Here is a 26,523-nt window from a genome sequence, read left to right as displayed (position 1 = left end):
TGATCACTGAAAAAACAACTCTATCCCGTACCCTGGCTTCCGAGATTTCACCATATTTATAAACGAAAGCACAAGATGCTGAATTCTGTGTCCGAATGAAAATAATGTCCTTGTGTGAAGGTATTCTGTGATTGTGTGTAATCTCAGGTAACAGATAGCCCTACTTCATTCTTATCAGTTACAACTGAAATGGAAGCTATCGCAATTTCTATCTCATCCAGACCTAGTGACTGTCATTCAGGTTGCTGAGTTCCCAAAAAGACTACTGCAATGCTCTTTGTGTGGGGGTTCAAAACACACCCATAAAAAGTGTTCAGAAACTTCACATAGTGCAGAGTACAATAGCCCTATACACATATGCGTGAAGGCCCCCTCCCTAGAGACATCCACGCTGTACATGTGGATGTTGGGGAGCGAACCAAGAAATGTGCATCATGCTGGCGGTGGGTCTACTCAGCATGGCCCCTCACGGGATGAGTTATCGACTTGAAGTAACGCATGATTAGGGATAACCACTCCTCTCTTTACAGAGAACCAGGGGTGTCACTTATACTACCCCCGTGTTTGGAACTCTTGGTAGGTTGTGGGTGCACTTCCAGGCAAAAATCAAGATGCTGTTTTTCACTAGAAAGCTCAACATAGTTTAGGTTCTACATATCTAAAGAACTATCCCTGGCCCTCTGCCCCGGCAAGCTGCTGTGGATGCTCTCATGGGCCACTTCACATGTTATACTTTTTGTTTACACCTAAATGTGTAGAATAGGACAAAACATCTGTAACTTATACGGCTACAACTCCCCACTGAGTGTACGTTTGTTGACAAACCTTGGCATGCATTAGGAGGTAATCTCATGGTGTTTGTTATTTCAATTGAGTCCTCCAAGGAGTTCAAGTTGGCATTCATGGAGTTTTACCACTTGATTTTCACAGTCAACCTATGAGGCATGTTAGGACTGTGAGGTAGGTTAGACTATGTACCACACAGCTTTATGATTATGGGGGTTTGAACCTGGGTCGAGGTCCACCATCCACTATATCATGACAACTTTTAGCGGTGGCTCAGTAGTACATCTGTTAACTCTTAAATTATAAAACTCCCTACTCCTCTTGGATGACCACTTGAGACAGAGCTTGGCTACATTTCAGAACTTTTTGTATGGAGTTGCTTTTAGGACCAAAACAGAGTAGGTACAGAGGGCACAATTTGGAACAAACACCTTAAGAACAAGAGAAAAAAAAATGAAATAGACACACAAACATAGCACAGCAGTCCCTGTTAACAATGTCATATTGGATATTTTCTGACATCACACTATTATCACAACATTGACAATTTCATATGACTTGTCAGGAAATGGGCCTCTAAAATGGGTGTTCTAAAATGATTTCCTTCATCTTGGAAACATTAGTGAACACTCTGTGAAGAGTAGCAATTGAGTTAGTCTCTTTAGCAGGGGAAGGAGAAATGGGTACGGTTGATAACATTTGGGGATTCTAGAAGATACTGGACTACTTACTTTACTGTTTACATTGTTGTTATCAATCAAATTTTATATCAGTTAACATAATACAAGTTTTGCAAGCATGACTTGAATTTTGAACTGCTTACTGCCCAACTGTTCTTTCGGTACTGCACATTTCTTCCTGGAACTGCACATTTTCTATATGGTTTCACAATTAAAAAAAAATCCTTCCATAGTGAATATAAAAAGGTAAAGGTGTCCCCAACCAGTCGTGTCCGACTCTAGGGTGCGGTGCTCATCCCCGTTTCTAAGCCAAAGAGCCAGCGCTGTCTGAAGACGCTTCCGTGGTCATGTGGCCGGCATGACTGAACACTGAGGTGCACGGAACGCTGTTACCTAGTGTCCAACATATTTCCTTCTTTACACTGCTCCTGAAAAAGGCTTTCAGTAAATGCAGGCATGTATAAAACAGTACTCAGCACAAAGACAGTCCAAATACTGGACCAATATTTTACACAATACTAGTTTGCATGTTTTAGCACAAAATCTCAACAACAGCTAGACATGCGGGGACACTTGGGATGGGGCTCACATGCATGCCCATGTCCCTCTCTCCACTTTAGCCCTATGTAGGGATGGCGTGGGCACCTGATTCCATCCGGGAATCCGGCGGAACCCCCCCTGCCCGCACCCCCGAGCCCCGCTTGCTGAGCCCCTGCCTCCGCTTGCCTCCTGCCCGCACTTGGCAAGCAGCTTGCAGCCTTGCACTCATTGTGGCAGCTGTGTCAAGCTCTGCGGTTGCCATGTTTTAAAAAATAAAATGGCAATAGCAAAAATGCAGAGGTTGATGAGGCTGCTGGGGTGAGCACAGGCTGCTCGCCAAGGTCAGAAGGGGCTCGAGCACGATCCAGAGATGGGCGAGCAGGGGCAGGGGCTGGGTGGGTGGCCGGAGAACCTGGACAGGGGTGGGTTAGCACATCCCTAGCCCTACGCATGTGCAGGTGAATGCCTGCATAGGGCTAGAGATTCCATCACTCGTTATGATTGGGGAAGCACACATTGCATTGGCAATACATTCAACTATAGCTTTTCATTGTGGATCTTGCTCAGCTGTGTAAAGGAAAAGGGCAATGAACAATCCTTCATCATCACTGCCATATAAAGGCAATTCACATGTCACTAAGAACTTCACTACTTTGGGACTATAACTGATTTTTCTGCAACCGCTCAGAAACTAAACGGGTGTGAATCTCTTTGTCCGTCAGTGACTTCTGCTTCTTTCCACAAACACATCACAATAATGTGAGATTTTGATAGGAAATCCTCTTTTTTTGCTATCTAAAGCAGTTTTCCAATTATTAAAACCACTGACAGAAAAGGGAGTCCCTGTCTTCTTCTGTTGCATATATGCTGCAAGGGCAGCAGAAAATCTTGTAACTGGAAATTGTATATTACAACTAGGGGTGCCCATTGTAGCAATTACTGTTAAAGCATCGCTCTCATCTCCAACTTTGGATTTTGGATGCGTGCTACTTCAGTCCTCAGGGTATTTTGGAATCATTTCCCTATGAATCTGTTCCTCGGAATGACCATCCACCATGCCTGTACTGGCCTTGGGCTATGCAGCAGAGCAGGAAGGTCCTTGATGAGAACCATGCTTTTTTAAAAACATACCCATTTTAGAAAACCGAAATAGTAAACAGAAATGTTCAAACATGCTGGTGATCAATTAAGTACAATGTGAACAGAATAATGTGCAAATTATGAAGTGTAGTCTTCAAAAACAGAGTGAATACAATGATTGCCCTTTACTACAAAAACCTAAATGCAGCTTGGAGATGCCAAATGGGTGGCATATAAATCTTATAAATAAGTAATAAATAAATCTGCTCTCCCCCTCAAAATTCCCTGTTCCCTCTGAGCTTAGTTGCAATTCTCACAGTAGTTGGGGCAGGGGGGAGATGGATGAATATTCCCAGCAACAACATATAGTTGTGAGCTATCCCTGTTGTAATGAAAAGTATTTTGGGGTAGCCTTGAATGGGCCATTTACACACAATAACTTTATAACAGATCTGCTCCTGGCAGAGATGAATACTGCTAGAATTGTTTTGTGATATGGATCAATACAGGTGCCTGCATTTTTGGCCAATCCTTGGGTGTGCGGCCACAAAGACTGTCTTGATGAGAACCTGCACTTCAAAATTTACCACTACACCACTGACCGTATCCCTTCTAGAGCCCCGAAGTAGCCTAGTCTACAGCAAGCCAACAATTCCTTAAGATTTGTTTTTTGAGACAGATACTTGCCTGGCAGAGTGGCACTAATGCAACCGCCCTCCTTTCTTCCTACTGGCTTGGCCTAAAACAGCTGAAATTCCACAAGCATTTATCCAACATTGCAGTTCCCTCTCTCTGAAGCTTCCTGGAGAAAGGGACCTGGCTTTTAGATCACTTCTTCTCCGTCCCCATCCCTAGAGGTGGAGGAGGAGGGGAGGACTTCCTCCTTGCAAGTTCCTGGCTAAGGCTGAATGGCAGCACAGGTTCAGCTGGCCAGCTGTTGCCTTGTGTCCCATCACATGTTCTCTCGGCTCTGCTCCTCCTCCTCATCTCCTCCCACTTCCTCCCCCATTACTCTGTCCATCCCCTGAGTGGCTAGGGCCTCTTCACCCTCCGCCACCAGAGTGGTAGGTGATGGATGGTGGTTCTGCAGTTCAAGAAAAAGAGTCAAATATTCCACTGGTCCTGTGCCCAGCAAGTCCTTGGGTCTCAGCCACAGTCTGTTGGTATACCTCAGAATAACAATACATTTTAATACCTGAAAACCAAAAGCAGCCCTGTTAAAACACCACCAGTCATTACATTCTTTACTCTAAACTTGCCTGCGGCACTCCCCCACCATCCATTATAAGATTTCCAAATAGTTTTCTACTTTCCTCCCCTGTAATGGACACATGTGGTCTTTCATCTTTTTTTTTTTCTTTTAAAGAAATGCAGTGAGATGTGAGAAAGATTAAGTCATGTTTACAAGAAAAGCTAAACCCCTCAGGCCAAATGTTACGATTTGTGTGCACAGCTCAACCAAGTTCCCTCCAATACGCACATGTGCAGCAGATGGCAGACCTTCATGTGCACCGTATAATAGATGCCACCTTCTAAAAACTTCCATTTGCTGAAGTGTCGAGACATTCTTCCAAAAAATAACCATGCCTTGCCAAATGCAGTCATAAAACTGTATGGTTTTATACCATGCGTGTTCAAAAACAGACAATAGTCACGTGTGTCGACTGTGTGGAACATGAAGGCTAATGGGTTTTGCCCATTATAAGCTCCAGAGTGGAGCACAGTCAAAATTTCATTTTGCTTGTAGACCCCGATAAATGCAGAAATTTCACATTAGAAAATTCAATTTGCATAAATCAGCCATCTTCACTGTAGAGCGTAATCTAAGCCAGATGTGTTTGATTGTTATTGCCATTAGTGAAAACAACTAAAGTTTTCAAAGAGCTTTGTGTAGCAATCTCATTTTGCTGAGAAGAGCTTCAGGAATGCATTCATAAGCACTTGTACTTCTGTAAACACTATATGCCCTGTATAGCCAACATTTCTGGAAACCTTAGAGGAATTCTGTCAATACTTACTGGCAAGGAAGCAGGATACTAAGATGATATACAAAACTTGTTGTGATCTTCTTTCCTAGTCGTCTTCCAGCCAATCCTGGCCCCCTGGCCCATTTTCTCCTTCACTAAATCTGGCTTTCCTTAGTCTTTAGACTTAGGAACATAAGATTATTTGTCCATCTAGCCCAGGATTGTCTGCTCTGACTTGCAGCAGCTTTTCAGGATCACAGACAGTTAGATCATCTGCTACTCGATCCTTTTAACTAGAGATGCCAAGGACTGAACCTGAGACCTTCTCCATATAAAAGCATGTGCTCTCTTACTGAGTTATGGTCAAAAACCCAGTTTATTGTTCAGTCAAAACACAAGGAAAAGTAAATTAACATTTACTTTTAATTTTCTTCATTATATTTCCAAGAAATATTTTTCTTGATTACATTTCCAAGAAAATGCAAACACAGAGCATCAATAGCTAAGCCTAGTGGAACTTAATATTTTAGATGAACTCCTAAGATTTTTAGCATGTGGAGGCTCTTCATCTGAGTGCTGTCTGTCTAGGATGGAAAAAACAAGGTGGTTACCAAGCACTTGGCTGGCTAAAATACATAGGTTTGGACTTAGGCCAAGAGCTTTTCTGCCACTCCTTGCATGTTGTGTGCAAATAAAATTATTCCATCTGTTTATCATACTTACGGTATATTCTATACTAGCGGGCTGAAGGATCCTAGGAAGCTTTGGAAGAAGTTGGCCAAATACAAGAGGTTACCGTACTCAGCTCTAGGCAGAACCAGCCTGTTGCTTCAGGCAGGCAGAGCCGTGTCCACCCACCTGCCAGAGGTCCCCCACCCTGCCCTTGTCCCCAGAAAAAACCTCCCCCAGCAAAATTACGCATCTGTCCTCACAGGGGTGCAATGAGTCTCCCCCTCCGTTCTAGTCCTGGGCTGCCAGAGGCTCCTTCCAGCTGATGAACCCAAGCTCTTTCCTCCTCCAGCATGCACATGCCTGCTCTCTCTTTGTTCCTCCCAGTCCCAATGCATTCGAAGCAGGAAAGACATCCAGGAGGACCACTCTGCCTGATTCCCATATTTGATCCTGATCTGTTCCTGAGGGTCAGTCAGGACCTAGCTATTTGTTAAGAGGCCCTTCAGGACACCCACAACCAATCAACCTCAGGTGTCCCAGAAGCCACCAAACCTTTTATTTATTTATTTATTTATTTATTTCATTTCTATACCGCCCAATAGCCAAAGCTCTCTGGTATCTAGTTTTTGGTTCACAAAAACTAAAACCAAACAACACACAATAAAACAATTTAAAATATATAGAACATTAAAACCACAATATAACAATACAACCACAATAAAACCTAGCAGCAGTACAGGAGTTTAAAATACAGATTTAAAACAGCAAAGATAAAAATTTAGAAAGCTAAAATGCCTGGGAAAATAAAAAGGTCTTCACCTGGCGCCGAAAGGAGTACAATGTAGGCGCCAGGCGAACCTCACTAGGGAGCTCATTCCAGAGCCGGGGTGCCACAACAGAAAAAGCCCTCCTCCTAGTAGCCACCCGCCTCACTTCCTTTGGCAGGGGCTCATGGAGAAGGGCCGCTGATGATGATCTTAAGGTCCGGGCAGGCACATATGGGAGGAGGCGATCCTTCAGGTCCTTTTCCACGCCGCCCCCCCTTTTAACCCATCATCCTGGGGATATAGGAACAATCATGTGTGTGTTGGGGGGGAGGGGTGTCCAGGAAGCCCACGAACTCTTGCTAATTTATTTATTTTTTAACCCAGCCTCAGTTTACCTTTTCTGTGCAAAGGTTGCAGCTGTACCAGAAAAACAGGCCCTCAAAGGACTGTTTTACTGTGTTGCTGTCTAGATCCCCCTTTCCCCCATCCTTTGCACCCATGTTCTTGAAGTTACTTGCCCCAGTTTCCCTTTTCTGTGCAGTAGCCTGCTGCTGGAGCAGACAAATGTAGTTTCAAAGGACCGCTTCTTTGTGGGTCAGACCACCCCTGTCCAACCCTGTGATTTACACTCATAATCCTGAAGTAACTTGCCTCTTGAAGCTACTCTGCCTACCATTGGTTCTGCCTATTATGAACCCTGGCTTGGCCTATAAATGGCTCTGCCTACATTTAGCTGCCCTGCCCTCTGCCCCACCTGCTGCCACTAGCTCTAGGGCTCTTATATCAGCAGCAATCCACCCTGGAATCCTTACATCAGCAGTCATAAAAAAGACGAAAACAGATACTGACCTGTACATTCATGCTGTAGCCCTTTGCCATAGTATCCTTTTTCACAGATGCACTCAAACTGTCCTGTGTGGGTGCCACATTTGCAGCTTGCCATGATATCACAGCAGTTTTCACTCCCATCACAAAGATAGGAGCAATGGGATATGTCTTCTTGAATGTAACTACCAGAAGGCAAATCTGTAAGCAGGGGTATTTGGGGGAGGTCCCAAATAAATAATACAAACAAACAAACAGATTAGAGATAATAACCATAACTACAGTTCAAATATGTTTTTAAAATTGAGAAAACTTTCATTTCCAGTGCAAAAGTAAACCTAGTCTTAAGAATTTATTTTAAAATTGAATTCATGTTTCTTGCCCTACTCTTAATAAGATAAATTTTCCATTGGCTGCAAAGAGGGAATTTGGGGGCAGGGGAGATTGGTCAGTTTCACAGCCATAGCAATGTTCCATTGATACATTTCCTCAGCCCTTTGAGAGTCAGCACCTGTGAGTTTATTTCTAAGGACCCAATCCACTGGGTAATTCCCCTGCGCAAACCTCATTGCAATGAATGTAAGCTGCAGAACAGTAGCACTGTTTTACAGTTCCTACTCATTTCAAGGTGGCTTGTGCAGGGGACAGTTCCGTTTCTGTACCCTAAAACAAAAGTTCTCCCCCCCCCCCACGCTCTTTGTTCCACTGATTTAATTAAGTGTAATTTTTTCCAAAATGAAAAGAAAGAAAAAATGACTTGGTAGTATTTGCACTCTTTACTGGTATAAAAATTGACATCAAGCCTTTCCAGACTGATGAGTGGGTTCTGATATCTATTTTGGGTACTTGTTTTGAGGTGCTTACTTAAAAGTGCCTAGTTTGTCAATTCTCAAAACTGGCCCAATCGAAGGTATTTCCAATCAGCAAACATTGTTCAATTCTTAGAAGATGTGACAAACTTCTGCCACTTTATTAGAGGATGATGCTTTTCTGGCAAAGAATCGACAGTATATTCTATAGTATTTAATAGTATTTATATGTAAAACTAGCTCTGACTATTCAAGGAGTTTTAGATTTTGCACAGAAAGAGCAAGAGCCACATTCTGATGATCTTACCAAGCAAAGCCCCTTGTAGAGACTGGTCCAAAAGGAATTTCATAGGCAGTGATCCTTAGTTTTCTAATTCAGTACTATCAGTCATCTTACTCTAAAAACAAGTATCATGGCATTTACAGTCCTCACCCTTGAGTTGTGTGTGTTTGGGTTTAACTGTGCTGTATTTGCATATCCAAGAGAAGGGTTTCCTCCAGTGCCCTGATTTTGAGTTAATCAACTATTTAACACAGGACCTCATGGTGAATTTTTAATTCAAATAAATAAAATAATATAATAACAGAATATCAATGCATTAAAGTATTCCACAGAAGGCAGAACTAGATGCAATACCTTCATGAAGGGCTCTGCGAGCTAAAGCTTCAAACTCTGCAAAACTGTGCAGCAAGTAACAATGTTCTTCCTTTGGGTGAGAAGCCATGTCATTCAGCTCTCGGATGTTGCCTTGCCATATCCCAACTGTGAAGATCTCCACTCCAAATTCACGCAAGGATGCTGCAATGGGTCTGGGATCGCCTCCATTGGAATATCCATCCGTAATAAGAAATATCACCTTGGTAGCATTTGCACGGGAGTGAAGCAGTATTTGCTACAAGAAGGAAAAAATAACATCATTTCAAGCCAAGAGGAAGCAAGCTGATGACCTGCCCATGGTCTTTTCAGCCAGCATGCATTCCCTTTACTCTCAGTGTTTAGCCTAATTCAGTTTTTGCAGGACCACCCAGTATTAACACCATAAAATCAACAATCTTTCAGCAGACAATGTGGTTAAAAAGCCAAAGCCAGATTCACAGTTCACACACTCAAATTCAGTCACAATACAGATGCTATGGGTTTGTCAACCAGGACCGTGTCTCCACGACAACGGAAGGAGAAGTGAATGGACAAGTACTGGATTTTTTTTTTAAAAAAGGATCATCTTTGCTGCACTTTGGTCCATGCGGGGCTCCATGCTCCACACCAGTAAAAATCACTTCACAGAACATACTTCCTGGTGGGGTTGGAGTGAACGTCATCTGACTGGCACTCTAATCAATAAGAGAGGCTTTCCCCCGCCCCCGCTCCCCCCCCTTCCTCCTTTCCCCTGAAACTCCAGATGCACCTGCATTTCAGGAGCAAGCCTCATTGAGTACAATGGGAGTTACTTCCGAGTAGACACACATATGCTTGTGCTGGGAAAGGTGGGGGGAGGAAACAGGTATGGGAAACCAGCCCCTTTCTAACCACAGGGTCTCTATAATGAAGGTGTGAAGTAGTTACTTTTGAAGGCAATAAACCAAGCCATAGAGAATCGGAGGTTCGGTAACGCACTTTACAGGCTTCAGTGAAAGTGCTTTAAACTCTGTATTCAATTCAGGGGGATCTCAGTAAATTCTGATGTGCACAAGCCTCATGGAGCAAAATGGGAGTTACTTCTGAGTAGACACTAATTGGTTTGTGCTGAAAACACAGGGGACAGGAAACACCCCTTGACTGGGGTCAAGGCTCACCCCTGGGTAGGGACAGCATACCCGAGGTAAATGGGGGGAGACGGGACACAACAGCTATGCCATGGAGAACCCGACTTAAGGAAAAGAACTGGACTTTAAGCAGTCTCAGGAAATCTGTTTTTTCCCTGATAAGCTCTGGGGTGGCTGCTGGATGGCCACGATGTCATATATCCCTAATGACCTCAACACACAGCCAGCTTGGAGGAAATCGCTAGTGGAGAAACCCCCCAGTTTTACAGGCAGCTTCTTATGGTAATAAGCAAAGTCACCCACTTTGGTAAAAAGCAAACATACACATAATAATCTGATATTCACCACTCCAAGAGTATAAATGTCTTTATCAGTGTTTCAAAAGCCCTGATTAGTCAGTGTGAGGTTAAATGGGATAAGAGTGCTGCACTGGTGTAACCCTGCGATAACAACTGGTGCTGTTCAAATGAAGTCAATTGAATTGCAATACAATACAAGGAGTCAGTGCAAATCCTTGATTGAGGCATACATGTTTAACACTGTATGATCCAGGGGTCACACACTGTTAAAGACAGAAAGAATGCCAAGGCAGACAAGAACACTAGAAATAAATAGGAATAGGTTAAGAGCCAAATGAAATGTGATAGCGACAAATCTGTTTGTTTAAAACCAGATCTGCCCTGATCACATATGAAGTGGGGGCATAAGGGTCCAGTTTTAGAGTGAAGGGAGCTGAACCTTCCCCCTGCCTGCAGCTTCCCCCTCACCTCCCAAGTGCTTTTTTCCATCCAGGTTCATTTCTAGGGATGGTGTTCAGCTGTGGATGAAAGTACTAGGGAATCAGTGTGGAGATAAAGACACAGGCACGAGAAGAGTTTAGCACCCTCTGCCCTTGCACCCTTTCTGCTCTAAAAATCAGATCTACACCATCTCCTGCTTTGGGACAGACCCAGCTTTAAACATAGATCTGTCACCATCATAGCTACTTTGGCCCCATGTTCTACCATCTCACAAACTCTGACATACAGTTCCACTTTACCCTAAAAGTTGCCCAAATCACCACTTTAGGTGTAATTTGTTGGCAACACAACCTTACCGTTGGACCAAATTATGCCTATCAAAACAATGGAAATTACATATATGCCCTACAAGCTGAGATTTTCAGGCCATAGTCACATGTTTTTGTTACTTCCTCGGTTGAAAATTTCAATTAAGCTCCAGCTGTCTAAGCGTCACCTGACATGTCTCCATGGGCTCCAAACCAACAGACCCACAAGGTGGATGGGTGGAGGATGCTGAAGGAAAATAACACTGAAGTTTTGTTCCAGGCATTGCAATATTGCAGCTGAAACTACTGTGTCTAAAACATATACTGCAGAAGCAAGAACTTGGGTATCATGGACCTCTTGTTAATATTGTAGTGTGAAAAGGTCGCAAGAAATGTAGATTATCATCATACATCTTTCAGTTATTCCTTTTTGCTAAAGCACAAAACCCAATATCTGACAATGAACTTGAAAAGATCCTACACTCTTAAATAAGTTCTCTTTCCAAGGAAGAGAACTAACGTAGATACCTAGTGACCCTTGCTTTTTGGCAAGTACACAGACTACTGTTTTGATGCATGTGAATAAGAAAGTTACAATAAACAAAGTCAAAATTGATCTGGGATTTCAAAATTTGGGATTTTGAAAAAATTCAAAAAAGTGCTGGTGTTAACATTCAAAGCCCTTAACGGCTTGGGGCCAGGTTACCTGAAGGATCGCCTCCTCCCATATGTGCCTGCCCGGACCTTAAGATCATCATCAGCGGCCCTTCTCCGTGAGCCCCTGCCAAAGGAGTCAGGCGGGTGGCTACTAGGAGGAGGGCTTTTTCTGTTGTGGCACCCCGGCTCTGGAATGAGCTCCCTAGTGAGGTTCGCCTGGCGCCTACATTGTATTCCTTTCGGCGCCAGGTGAAGACCTTTTTATTTTCCCAGGCATTTTAGCTTTCTAAATTTTTATCTTTGCTGTTTTAAATCTGTATTTTAAACTCCTGTACTGCTGCTAGGTTTTATTGTGGTTGTATTGTTATATTGTGGTTTTAATGTTCTATATATTTTAAATTGTTTTATTGTGTGTTGTTTGGTTTTAATTTTTGTGAACTGCCCAGAGAGCTTCGGCTATTGGGCGGTATAGAAATGAAATAAATAAATAAATAAATAAATAAAATAATTCTTAATATTGTTTGAAAGGATAGTGAATCTAACAGCACAATCCTATGTATGTCTGCTCAGAGGTATGTCCCATTGAGTTCAGTGGGACTTACTTCTAGTCACATGTGTACAGGATTACACACCGTTCAGATATGTTTTTTACCCCACAGAGAATTTTCAACCAGTATGTTTGTGAGGTAAGGTTTGTAAAGGGAAAATTTCCAATGAAATGAGCTGCACCACATTCAGTCCCATGACACAGTATTGCTATGACCCAGAAAGAATGGTGGTTTCAAATAAGATAGCTATGAAGATATGACATTTAAGCAACTTTAAAATGGTATTGTCTGGCAAGGGTCAAGCCCCAAGTCAGGGAAGTCAGGGGTGGCAGGTGACATCACCATCCCTGCTAGTCAAAAAGGACTGGTGCTTCGTCCCTGTGAGCTATGTAGTACATAGCTGTACTACATCACTGGTGACAGAAGAGAGGAAAGACTGGAAGATGAACAGCTTGGCCTTTAATATAGTGAACTCAAAACTTGTTTATAAAGTTTGTAATCTAAAAGTGTTAAAATGTTCAAATAAACAAATAATTTTAAAGGCCATGTTGATACTATAGCATTTGTTTGTAAGGTTACTAACTGTCAGGGTATACGCTATTCTACTGAGATCACTGACCACCATCTTACGCATCTGGAGAACCCCCCTCCCTTTTCCTGCATTTCATGTCCCTTTAACAAGGACATGTCAGGAACATGAAATGTGTTTGCTGTCGAGGAGTATTCCAAAAAGAAGAAAAGCACATGGGTATTTAGAAAGACACAGTAACAAACGATCCATGTTAGAGTGGCTCTGCCTAAGGGAGATTTTACTAACTATATTTGCACTGGGACAATGTGGGGGCAAGGTAGTTTTGTGCCAGAATGTCTCCAGTGAGATAATATGGATACACAAGAAAGTATAGTTACTAGTATAATACTGAGTCCACCTGGTCATTATTCTGCTTCCTAGAATTAGCAGAAGGTTTTAGGATAAACATATCCAATAAACAGTAAAAGCAAAATATTTTAAATGCTGAAACAAAGTTTGAAATTCCCCCCAAAGTGCTTCTAAAAAGTTCCTTTAGCTCTCTAACATCTTGTAATTGATTAATCTGCCAGTGCAAAGTCTGTTTTTTCAGTAAATGTTTCTCTTAACCCCAACAGGAAAAGCTCAACTATTTTTCTTTCTAACACCACTTAGTAAGATAACTAATTGCATTCCTTCCTTTAGCTCTGCCAGCCGCAGTAATATGATTGCCTTTGTTTCTTCCACCATTGAGAGTAATTGCTCTTCCCAGGGAGAAGGAGATAAAACAACTCAGTGGCTCTTCTTGATTTCTAGCAAGAGATTTCTTGAGAAACTAAAGCCAGTGAGTCTTCAAATTAAAATCATGCTTTAGAGCAAAGGTGAATAACTGAGCACAGGTAACTATGTCATAAACTATATCATAACTCACAGAGCTGAGTAACTATATCATAAATCACAGAACTCTGGCTAACCTATATATTCAGTTATATTTCAGATAATTTTCATCTCCCTTGTACTGCCTTACAAATACTGAATTAGGGGCAATCAGCCACCCAAACTGCTTGTCCTTTTTCACAACTTCTCATCCCACCAACGGCCAGAATAGCCTCATACTATGAGAAACACTTTGTCACCTGCATGAGAGCTTTTCTGCCCTCCAAATGAAAGCAAAATGCAGCATTACAGAAGCTTTGTGAATAATTTTTTCTCCCTCCCTCCCTCTCTCTCTCTCAGCCTTAAAGGGCCAATAAAGACAGAAAGAGAGAGATCACATATACAACCACCAAGGGGCTGGATGCACCTGATCTCGGATGCTAAGCAGGGTCAGCCCTGGTTAGTACTTGGATGGGAGACTGCCTGGGAATCAGTCTTCCTGCACTGAGCAGGGGGTTGGACTCAATGGTCTTGTAGGCCCCTTCCAACCCTATGGTTCTATGATTCATAGCACAATTGCGTATTTCCCCAAATGGAAGTGTACTCTAGTGTCTTATCGTGGATTTTTATCTCAGTGTAATTGTTGTTCTAACAAATATTGTACCCCACCCTGGGATTTGTTAATGATGGGTGGTATATACATATTTTAAATAAAATAATAAAGAAAAGAGTTGGATGTGGCCCAGGAAGACTGGATTCAAAGTCCCACCGAGCCACAGAGCGGAAAGATGGAAAAGAAGACAGGGCTCCTGCACCTTTAATAGTTGTGCAGAAGGGGACACTGCAGCAGATGTCGCTTGTCATGCCATTGCATCTTGTCACCCTACTGAGCCATGAAGCTCACTGGGGGATCTTGGGCCAGCCACTACCAAGGACAGAATAACAAATGTAATACATCACCACCAGCACCACCGTGTGGGGGCTATTCAAGCTGTCAGTCTCAGCTTCGTAAAATGCAAGACATCCATAAAATATGGGACACCTCAGAAGTGTGTTCTCTGCTAAACAGAAATGTAGAATCTGTGCTCTTAACTCTGCAGCCCAAGAATACAGTCTTTTACACCCTAATTTTATATATTTCTCAGAGGTAACTCCCATTGAGTTCAATGTTCTGCACTTTGTTAGGGAGGCAACATATGTATCACCAAAAAGGAAGACAGAAGGGGACACAGAATTCACAGAATTTGCTAATCTATATGTATAGATGCCCCCTTCATGGATCACTGCCTTGTTGTGGCGAAGGGGCTTGCGTAACTCAGTGAAGCCATAAGCTATGCCATGCAGGGCCACCCAAGACGGACAGATCATGGTGGAGAGTTCTGACAAAATGTGGTCCAATGGAGAAGGAAATGGCAACCCACTCCAGTATTCTTGCCAAGAAAACCCCATGGAATGTATCACAAGGCTCAAAGATATGACGCCGGAAGATGAGCCCCTCAGGTCGGAAGGTGTCCAATATACTACTGGGGAAGAGCAGAGGGATTTCCAAGTAGCGCCAGAAAGAGTGAAGCGGCTGGGCCAAAGCCGAAAGGACACTCAGCTGTGGATGTGTCTGGTGGGGAAAAGAAAGTCCGATGCTGTAAAGAACAATATTGTTTAGGAACCTGGAAAGTAAGGTCAATGAATCAAGGTAAGCTGGAGGTGGTCAAACATGAGATGGCGAGATTGAACATTGACATCTTGGGAATCAGCAAACTAAAATGGACAGGCATGGGCGAATTTACTTCAGGTGACCATTATATGTACTACTGTGGGCAAGAATCCCTTAGAAGAAATGGAGGAGCACTCATAGTCAACAAAAGGATGGGAAAAGCAGTACTGGGGTACAATCTCAAAAATGATAGAATGATCTCAGTATGAATCCAAGGCAAACCATTCAACATCACAGTAATTCAAGTCTATGCCCCAACCACTGAGGCCGAAGAAGCTGAGGTTGATCGGTTCTATGAAGACCTACAACACCTTCTAGAACTAACACCAAAAAAAGATGTCCTCTTCATCACAGGGGATTGGAAGGCTAAAGTAGGAAGTCAAGAAATCACCGGGATAACAGGCAAGCATGGCCCTGGTGTACAGAATGAAGCAGGACAAAGGCTCACAGAGTTTTGCCAAGAGAACACGCTGATCATAGCAAACACTCTTTTCCAAAAGCACAAGAGGCAACTCTACACGTGGACATCACCAGATGGTCAATATCGAAATCAGATTGATTATGTACTTTGCAGCCAAAGATGGAGAAGCTCCATACAGTCAGTAAAAACAAAACCTGGAGCTGACTGTTGCTCAGGTCATGAGCTTCTTATCGCAAAATTTCAGCTTAAATTGAAGAACATAGGGAAAACCACTAAACCATTCAGGTATGACCTAAATCATATCCCTGATGAATATACAGTGGAGGTGAGGAATACATTTAAGGGATAAGACCTGATAGACAGAGTGCCTGAGGAACTATGGACGCAGGTCCATAACACTGTTCAGGAGGCAGCAACGAAATCCATCCCAAAGAAAAAGAAATGCAAGAAAGCAAAGTGGCTGTCTGAGGAGGCTTTACAAGTAGCTGAGGAAAGAAGGGAAGCGAAAAGCAAGGGAGAAAGGGGAAGATATATCCAACTGAAGGCAGAGTTCCAGAGAATAGCAAGGAGAGACAAGAAGGCCTTCTTAAATGAACAATGCACAGAAATCGAGGAAAACAATAGAATGGGAAAGACTAGAGATCTTTTCAAGAAAATCGGAGATCTCAAGGGAACGTTTTGTGCAAAGATGGGCATGATAAAGGACAAAAAAGGCAGGGACCTAACAGAAGCAGAGGTGGCAAGAATACACAGAAGAACTATACAGGAAAGATCTGAATGTCCCTGATAGCCATGATAGTGCGGTCACTGAACTTGAGCCCGACATCCTAAAGAGTGAAGTCAAGTGGGCCTTAGGAAGCATTACTAACAACAAAGCTAGCGGAGATGACAGTATTCCAGCTGAGCTATTTAAAATCCTAAAAAATGATGCTGTTAAAGTGCTGCACTCAATATGCCAACAAATTTGGAACACTCAACAGTGGCCACAAGACTGGAAAAGGTCAGTTTACATTCCAATTCCAAAGAAGGGTAATGCCAAAGAGTGTTCAAACTACCGTACAATTGCGCTCATTTCACATGTCAGCAAGGTGATGCTCAAAATCCTACAAGCTAGGCTTCAGCAGCATGTGAACTGAGAACTACCGGAAGTACAAGCTGGGTTTGAAGAGGCAGAGGAACTAGAGATCAAATCACCAACATTCACTGGATCATGGAGAAAGAAAGAGAATTCCAGAAAAACATCTATTTCTGCTTCATTGACTATGCTAAAGCCTTTGATTGTGTGGATCACAACAAACTGTGGCAAATTCTTGAAGAGATGGGAGTACCAGACCACCTTACCTGTCTCCTGAGAAACTTGTATGAGGGTCAAGAAGCAACAGTAAGAACCGGACATGGAACAACTGATTGGCTCAAAATTGGGAAAGGAGTACGACAAGGCTGCATATTGTCGCCCTGCTTATTTAACTTATATGCAGAGTACATCATGAGAAACGCTGGATTGGATGAATCACAGGTCGGTATTAAGATTGCCGGGAGAATTATCAACAACCTCAGATACGCAGACGATACCACCCTAATGGCAGAAAGCAAAGAGGATCTAAAGAGCCTCTTGTTGAGGGTGAAAGTGGAGAGTGCAAAAGCTGGTTTGAAACTCAACATTAAAAAAAACTAAGGTCATGGCATCTGGCCCCATCACTTCCTGGCATATAGAAGGGGAAGAAATGGAAGCAGTGACAGATTTTACTTTCTTGGGCTCCAAGATCACCACAGATGGTGACTGTAGCCATGAAATTAAAAGACGGTTGCTCCTTGGGAGGAAAGCTATGGCAAACCTAGACAGCATAGTAAGAAGCAGAGACATCACCTTGCCGACAAAGGTTCGTATAATCGAAGCTATGGTTTTCCCAGTAGTAATATATGGCTGTGGGAGCTGAACTATATGGAAGGCTGAGCGCCAAAGAACTGATGCTTTCCAACTGTGGTGCTGGAGAAGAGTGTTACGAGTCCCCTGGACTGCAAGGAGGTCAAATCAGTGCATCCTAAAGGAAATCAACCCTGAGTGCTCATTGGAAGGACAGATACTGAAGGTGAAGCTCAAATATTTTGGCCACCTCATGCGAAGAGAAAACTCCTTGGAAAAGACCCTGATGCTGGGAAAGATTGAAGGCAAAAGAAAAAGGGGACGGCAGAGGATGAGATGGCTAGATAGCATCACCGATGCAATGAATATGAACTTGAGCACACTCCGGGAGAGAACGGAGGACAGGAAGGCCTGGCGTGCTAGGGTCCATGGGGTCATGAAGAGTCGGACACGACTTAATGACTGAACAACAACAATGTATAGATGCAAATTTAGAAATAATTACTACAATTTGAATAGAAATATAATTTATCTCACCACAGTGAGGACAACTGCGACGTGTGGCTGCTCACTCTGCTCTCCTGGTGCTAAGTGTTGATGAGCAATTTCAAGGCTCCTGCTGTCCCTTCTTATGATTCCTTATCTTTAAACGGGACTTGGGCTGATCAGTCCTTCAAATAGAGAATTGCCCTCTGTAAGATAAGATACATGGCCACCCTAAGATCTGTACTGCTTCAAGGAAGATTTCAGGGTATTCCGTTTGCTGCACGTTTATGTCCTTATGAAACTAAAGAGGTTCAGCTGTTACACATGTCTTATTATACTGTCCATTTTATGCATGAGATCAGACTGAAATTACTGCCAGAATCAGATATTTTATTTATATAAAAAACAGTGATCCGATTGGGGGGTTTCCAAAACCTCATTGTAAATGCAATGAGAGTAAGACTGGAAAAATGCTGATTTAATGTTTTAAATTTGGGGTTTATTTGTATTTATGCTGGTCTATGACCATAACAAAGATCTGATTGAGAAATAAGGCCCATTGGGTTCAATGGGACTAGCTCTCAGGTACAGTGTGTATAGGACTGCAGCCTTACCATCTGGCCTAGACACAACCATCTACCCTATTGTCCAAAAAGATAACAGGACAATCCTATAGATGTTTATCAGAAGTATATATGATTAGTGGGATTTACCCAGGCAAGCGTGTATAGGGTTTGCCCACTTACCTAGGACTCAATGGGACTCACTTCTGAGTAGACTCAGAATAGGATTGCACTGTAAATATATGGATTAGAACTACAATACTCAAAACTATTACCAGAACAATCCCACTTTCTTCCCAGAGAAAGTATCATGGGCCTGACAGTTTACTTATTTATCAGTATGCTGCAATGTACGTTCACAAAGATCTCAGAGCTCTTGATAATTGGTTTGCGTCTTTTTTTCCTGTAATGAAATAATTATTCTGAAATTTGGGACAGGTAGTAACGATCTGTGCATTTTTAAAGTTAGTAAAGAAGGAATATCACAAAGGAACCGCAAGGACATTCTAGGAACATTATCCAAAAACCATTGGTATGAGACAATAGAGTTTAAAAATAGAGGACAGTGGCATAATAGCTCACAGGAAGAGAAGCAAGGTGGTTGTTACAATGAAGTACAAGTTCCTCCATTCATTCCAGTAATGGCACTTTAACATAATAGAAGTCTTTTATAGCCCATACTAGGACTATATAGTACTTTCAGAATCTCCAAGTTGTAATTTGTCTGCCAAGAAGATTCAGAAAACAGAGACCCTTAGCAAAACATCTAGTTATATTAAATATTAAGAGATAATGAATTACATATGGCTGAATCAATATATGATACTCTATTCATCACTCCATGAAGAAGGTGATGATTCCATCACTGTTATTTTTGTGGCTCAATGTATTGCATTGGAGTAATTGCACCATACTGCCAAATCACATTAAGATCTTTAGAAAGTATAATGGCCCAAATTCAGACAAAGTTAGTTGGTGCGTCATTCCCATTGAAATCAATAGGTCAAGTTAGTTGTGAGAAATTTATGATCCATTAATTTCAATGGGACTTTAGTGTGACGGAGGAGCAATCCCATGGCGACTAGTCAGTGGCTAGACGGCCATAGGGTATGTGGTTTTCCGGGAACCGACCTCAGAGCCTGCACTCTGAGGCCAGTTCCTGGAGAACCGATCTTCCCTCCCTTCCGCACTGCCTCACAGGCAGCGTGGAATGGCCCCGTGCTCCGTGCTCGCAAGAGGCGCGTGCAGTGGCCAAAATGGGGCGTTCCAGGGCGGGGAAGGTGGAAATGCCGGTACGACACATCCTCTGTGTCGTCTGGCAGCCTCCTCCCCCGCTCTGCCTTCCTGCAGCTGTCTAGATGCAAATGCAGGGCAGCTGAAGCACGGAGGAGATGATTGCCTCCGAGTTTGGAGGCGGCCGCCTATCTCCATAGGATCGCACCCCAACTTTCTTTGTATTTGGGTCACTGTATCACGTTTGGGACCAGTGAAGTCAATGGAAAAATGTCCTAGAGATAATACTATAACATTAAATAATTTACAATATAAAATTGATGGATCACATATCTTGAGCCTAATCACACTGGGCAAAGAAAGTCAGTTGTCCCTAACTTGATTTTGAAGGGGACTGAATGGAACCTAGCTTTGGCCAGGATCAAAACATATATATACATGCCTGGAAGATGAGCCGTGCACAAAACCAGAAACTTGCATTCTGATTTTACAGTGGCAGCTCCCATTGCCAAAGAGACAAGCTGCTGTCAAATTGCACATTGGCTTCTCTTTTCAGCAGTGCAAAATATCTGCCCTATAATCAGGAAGCAAAGCTCTGGCTGCCCAGACAGTTCTCTTCTCTTCTTTCGATCGCAGTCTTCCCGCAGCAGTTCCTCATACCCCCTTGAAAAACCCCTCCTGAAAGTCAAGGGTCTCCCCACAGTATTCAATGTATGTGAGAAGCTGCAGCCAGAAGGGGAACCTGCTCCCCTATGCATGTACAGAAGCACCTTAGACATGTGAAAGGGGCTTAATGGATTCTGGCCTTCACGTGGAAATGAAACTGACAATTTGACAATTTCGAAGCTCAGAAATTATTAAGATGCATTCTTACACGTAATTATCCTCATGATTCCAAAGCTAAACCCATGAGTTGAGTGTCTGAACTTATTCTGGTTCATTCTGGATTGAAGCCTTTAAAACAAAATACTGAGAACGTTGCATAGTTGAGGGCAGATGTAGGCTAGTTTTCAGAAGTAGTATGTGTGTGGCGGCTTCATTCCCAAGTGCTGTTGGAAGTCATCTTTGAGAGTATAACTATTTATAAAAATGCAAATCACACAGGCATTTATTTGGGAATGTGGGTGGGTGTACAGTACTTGTGAGTACTTTGTCTATGTATAATATAAGTGTTCACTTAGGGATATAAATATCTGGTCCCCACACTTTGGGGTCAATTAATTTCACCAACACACTTTTGTTCAGAACTCATTGCTGGTTCCCTGTTCCTGGATATCCTCTGTCAGCAACTTGGCAGTCCTCCCACAAAGGTTCTGCAACTTACTGGAGCAAGAGTGAACAACATGTTCGGCATTGATGAGCACCATAAATATATAATGAGCTTAAGGAATATAGGTAATATGCATGTTTAATTCCTGGTGGACAAGCTGCATGCTTTGTGACAAACGTATTCAGTAGCTATTTACCCTGTGTGAAAATCTTTAGATCAAAACGTTATACATTTTCAACACTCAGGGTTTTTGAAGTTCTGAAGAAAACATAATACAATCCAATGTTTAATTCGTCATCAGGGAACTAAAAACTTACTTTTGTTAAATTGAATGTGGGATTCCCAGCATACTAAAAATTGTTTATGTGCAGGTAATATAAAAGTGCCTTGGTGGTTGCATACATCCTGATTCATATACTGGTGGATCCTCATCCATCATACTAAGCACACATGGGATTTGGTTATTATTGCAAATATATGTACTCTGTTCATGTTTGTAGCATTTCCACACATAATATCAGAACTTATTTTGTGTCCTCTTGCCCAGGTTTACATTATTTATTTGTTTAGAACATTTATATCCCACTTTTCTCACAGAATGGGGGGGGGGGCTTTTTCAGCCCAAGGGTACCATGCCATCAGTGGGTGGGCCTGAAGCAAAAATGAGTAGAGCCATCCTCCCTCTCTTTCATACACATCCATTCATTCACACACATCCACACACTCATTCATACATATTCTATAATACAGAGCGGACTTCATCAACCTGGTGCCCTCCAGATGTTTTGGACCAGAACTCCTGACCAATAGCCATGCTGGCTGATGGGAGTTGAAGTCCAAAACATCTGGAGGGCACCAGGCTGGGGAAGGCTGACACAGAAACTCAATGCAGCTCATCAAGATAAACCTATATTGGCTAGACAATTACATGTGTGATTGAAGGGACTTCTATTGTGCATTATTGACATCCATACATATAGCACAAGTGAGGCTCAAAGGATGTATAAAATCCTCTAATTTGAATGTAAAGCTGCAGGCGTCAATGTACATTAGATTTAAAACTGCTTGTCTTCCACTTTCTGTCCTGAATTAAGTTCATAAATGATACACATGGTTTTAGAGCAGGCTCAAGGGATACATCAGTTACTCTTTAATCAACCTCATCCTTATGATCTAGGAAGCCTAAGGTCTCATTCAGGTATCCATATTCATCACTTGACTTTAACATGAAGCCAATTCAGACATTCAGCACTGACTCTTTGGGACCCCCGTTCATAGATGCATAAGCATGTTATTTGACCTCTACACTTTATGATGGACAGCTGAGGCCAATACACGCTAGACAGTAGCCACAGTCTAGATGATGCAAAGCACCCTCAGGAGGGGGCACTCCTCAACCTCTGATATTTTGAGAAGAAAAAGAGGCAAAGGAGAAAGAAGGAATGTTCAGTCCTTTCCCTGCATGCTGTTTTTCCATTGAAATTCCCCTTGGCTGCTTTTACACCTTTAAGTATTCCTTCCAGATCCATGTTTATCTCACCAGCACATGTCGGGAAACCCCATAGGAGAAAGATTTGGGAGGAAAGTTTTAGGGAAAAAAACAGCTGTCAGAGGATGGGTTAAGCACCCTGTTCCCCCCAGGCCTTCCCAAGAGTATTTTGCAGCAGAGATGAGAACATCGGGATATTGTTAAACATAGCTGCATGTAATATGTGGTTTGGCCCTGAATATGTGAACCAAAGGCCAAAACTAGATGCAATGTGGGAGATCTCAGTTCAGATATCCCAGAACCATTCTCTAAAAGCAGCTGAGAGAGGCAAGATTTAGACTGGGGCCACTGTGTGTGTGGGTGTGGGGGGGGTATCCTTTCCCCTGCAGTGTTTCCCCAATGAAAATTGTCTCCCAAAGATGCTATTAACCATAGAGGAGAAAAAAAAAGATAGGTATGTGCATTTTACCTGTCTTTTGCTTTTCTTCCGTTTCTTTTTTATTCCCTACAGCTAACAGGGGGGAGGTTGATTTCCATCTGGGTAAAAAGGGGGTGGGGGGTAAAATGACCCTCCCTCAACCTTATGGCCCCAGTACAAAATCACCCTCCCACCCCATTACTTTTAGCAAAAGAGAAAGTTTAGCAAGAAAGAAAAGATGTGAGAAGGTCATGACTGCCTCTTGGACCCTGGCTCCCCTGGAAAAGCATTGCATTTGAGGTGATGTGAAAAGATACAGAAGTTTTCTGTGGCGCTATATCTGTGATGGCCCAATCAAACATACAAGTCATCCCTTGCTGCTGCTGTTGCCAAGCGATGGCCATGCATGCGAGTACCAGCCCCAAGTGCTTAGTTATTAAATAATGTCCACACAGGCCTGTATCCACCTCAACAATGGTTCAAGAGAGGGTATTTTCTCACCCGTTCTTTCAATGGATGTTAAGGGTAAATGCTAAAATTATGGGTCCTACTTAGGGTAGACCTATTGAAACAAATGGGACTTAAGTTATAACACTGGATACAACCCTACGTTTTTATCCTGCCCAATGCACATGACATTTTATCCGCTCACCAACTTGGTAAATTTAGAAGAATTAACACATTAACAGCACAATCCTATACATGTCTACTCAGAACTAAGCCCACTGAGTACAATGGGGCTTACTCCTGGGTAAGTGGGTACAGGATCGCAGCCTAATGATTATTATAGGAACATAAGAAGAGCCCTGCTGGATCAGACCAAACGTCCATCTAGTCCAGCATTCTGTTCACACAGTGGCCAACCGGCTGTTGACCGGGAACCCACAAGCAAGTTTTAGGTCAGGCTGAGAGATGGTGACTTGGCCAAGGTCACACAATGAGCTTCATGGCTGAGAAGATTTGAACCCAGGTCTCCATGGCCCTAGTCAGTTATTCTTAACCACTCCCACACACAGCGCGCGTTATAGCGCAACCCTATCCTTTTCTACTCAGAAGTAAGCCCTACTGAGTTCAGCCAGGCTTGGTCTCAGTTAATGGGCATAGGATTGCAGCCTCAGGGCACAATCCAATGTCTGTTCAGACAGGAAAAAGTCCTACAAATTCCCAGAACTCTCCAGCCAGCCACGGTGGCTGAGAAAAGCTGGGAGCTGTAGGCCCTTTTTTCTGTCTAAGCATGCATAGGATTGCACCCTTAATAATCGTCTGAGCCGAAGCAGCGCATGGCACAGTTACTGCGCATTAACCGAGGCGGAGTTGCATGCGCGCCCTGGCGCAACGCCCTCACTCACCACCGCCTGCTGGAAGGCGCCCTTGGTGTAGGTGCCGCCCCCTCGGTAGGCGATGGCCGGGATCTCGCGGCTGAGCAGGGCGCACTTGTGCTGCGGCGGCTGCAGGGCCCGGGCCGGCGGCGAGATGTAGTCCACGCGGGGCACCACGTTGTTCTTGGACGAGAAGGTGACGATGGCGACGCGCGTGGCCGTGGGCACGACCGGGAAGTCGGAGAGCAGCTTCTTGACGAAGCGCAGCTCGCTGAGGAAGTTGGCCTGGCCCACGCTCGACGACTCGTCCACCAGGAAGACCAGCTCCAGGCGGCCGCTCTTCTCCCGCAGCCGCCGCACCTGGCGCTTGAACGCCCGCCCGAGCTTCTCCACTCTGCTCTCCGTCGCGGCAGCGCTGCCGCCAGGCGCCTGCAGCAGCGGCCCCCCGGCGCCGGGGCCGGACGACAGCGCCGCCAACGAGCTCAGGTTGACGGGGCGGTAAAGGGCGAGGGGTTGCAGCGACGCCCAGCCCCACACCAGCGACACGCCGCCCCACAAGTACGCTCCCAGGAGCGGCCACATCCCTCTGGGCGCCCGGCCGACCGCCCGGAGCCCTCTGGTTGCCCCCTCAGCTGGCCGCGCCCCTGGTGGCTGGCGGCTTTGCCCCCGCACCAGCCGAGCCACGCGCTCAAAAGCGGCGTCGGCGTCCCTCTTTCGGCGCGCACGTGGAGAAGCTCTCCACACGCTCCGGCGGCTCGCCTCAGTTTGGAGACTCTCGGCTAGGAATAAAACTCCCCTCTCGCGCTCGCCGCCGCCCCCCTTCTCTCAAGCCCTTCCCCGAAGGGTTTGAAAGGGGGTATATAGTCGAGATATGAATGTCTCTCTCCCCTCCCCGTGTTCTCTCTCTCTGTGTGCTGAAGTTGTTGCTGACTTAGATTCCTTGTCACCAGAGCCCCTCCGGTGTCTGCCAGGCTGTCAACATTCCCAACGCAAACACATCGGCACCGAGGCTTACGCTCTGATTGATCCCATATGTCTGGCAGGCAGCACCGGACGAAGCAAGGGAGGGGACGAAAAGGGGGAGGGGACTTAAAAAAAAAGACGAAGAAGAATAAGAAGAGAGGATGGATGGATCTAGATACCAGGAGAGCCGCGGCAATTGGAAACGCTTTGTACAGCAATAATACACAGCAGGAGACCCCAGAGGGGGTGCTTTCTGGGGGAATTCCACCTTCTCCTTTTGTGAATGCTCTAGCCCAATGCTCTCCGGTGTTCGGTGTCCGTTATCTTAAGGGTAAGGTCGCAGTCCTATGTACGTTTAGACAGAAAAAAGTCCTACAACTCCCAGCATGCCCCAGCCAGCCATGGTGACTGGTGGATGCTGGGAGTTGTAGAACTTCTTTTCTGTCTAAACATGCATAGGATTGGGCCCTATGTAGCGTTATTTTCCCAGACCCTTCCGGGCTCTATCAGCTCAGATCAATGGTTAACCAAAAAGATGTTGGCTGCTATCACAGCTCTACAGAATATCTTGGATATCTCTTACCTTTATCTTTTAAAAGGTTACATTTGGATACAACCACAGTCTGCTTGCTTGCTTGCTTTCCTGCCTGGAACCTGGGTGCAGTGCCATCACAGAGCCCTGAAACACGAAGAAATAATAAAGGACAGAAGGTTGCTATGGGCAAAGAGTCCACTGAGTATCTGCTGCAACTCATCCTTACACATTTTAGGATTAGAGGGTGGGATTTCCCAATCCATTATTACTACAAAGTTGCTTCCAGACAACAATTTTTCCAGCAACTGGGTGTTTTTGTAGTGCTAAATCAGAAGTGGAGAATATAGTACATTTGCAAAGTAACCACTTACAGAGGGGTAGTTGAGTAGAAATACTACCACAAAGTAATGCTTTCACTCTACTTGTACAGAGATGTGGTGCTTTGATCACTGTGTCTTCATTCACATTCATTATTATTGCTAGCCATTTCAGTTAGCAATGATACAAACGGGGACTGCCATTGTCCCAGTGTAGCTTGCAGGTGTTGGGCTGATTCAGTGCAACCAGCCTTTGTAAAGAACCCTCCATCTGGAAGCACTGATGGTTCCGTATATATAACTATATGTACAGTGGAGGAAAAGGATCTTCGATGGGAGGAAAGCCTGGTAGATCACCTTTCCTAACTGCAACCACTTCCTTTAGTCCCAAATCGGTAATGGAATGG

The 26,523-nt window shown here is 43.9% G+C and overlaps 1 protein-coding gene across 2 annotated transcripts in view; it reads right to left on the bottom strand.

Moving 5' to 3' along the window:
* The window catches only part of SVEP1 (sushi, von Willebrand factor type A, EGF and pentraxin domain containing 1), a 154,541-nt gene extending 128,560 nt beyond the window's left edge, over window positions 1-25,981 (bottom strand). For both annotated transcript variants that reach the window (XM_084834685.1, XM_084834684.1), the window contains exons 1-3: window positions 24,332-25,981; window positions 8,764-9,019; window positions 7,342-7,518 (exon numbers count right to left, since the gene is read on the bottom strand). In XM_084834685.1, coding sequence (XP_084690811.1) covers window positions 7,342-7,518; window positions 8,764-9,019; window positions 24,332-24,883 — 985 coding nt within the window. In that variant the 5' untranslated portion in view covers window positions 24,884-25,981. The remainder of the gene's footprint in view (window positions 1-7,341; window positions 7,519-8,763; window positions 9,020-24,331) is intronic.
* Between the last annotated feature and the right edge of the window lie 542 nt (window positions 25,982-26,523).

This window comes from Heloderma suspectum, chromosome 2, assembly GCF_057233095.1.
Source record: "Heloderma suspectum isolate Gila_16-S chromosome 2, 16-S_ref, whole genome shotgun sequence".
NCBI classification, from domain to species: Eukaryota; Metazoa; Chordata; class Lepidosauria; order Squamata; family Helodermatidae; genus Heloderma; species Heloderma suspectum.
Note: the sequence above shows the minus strand (reverse complement) of the source record. Positions and strands in the feature narration are given on the sequence as shown.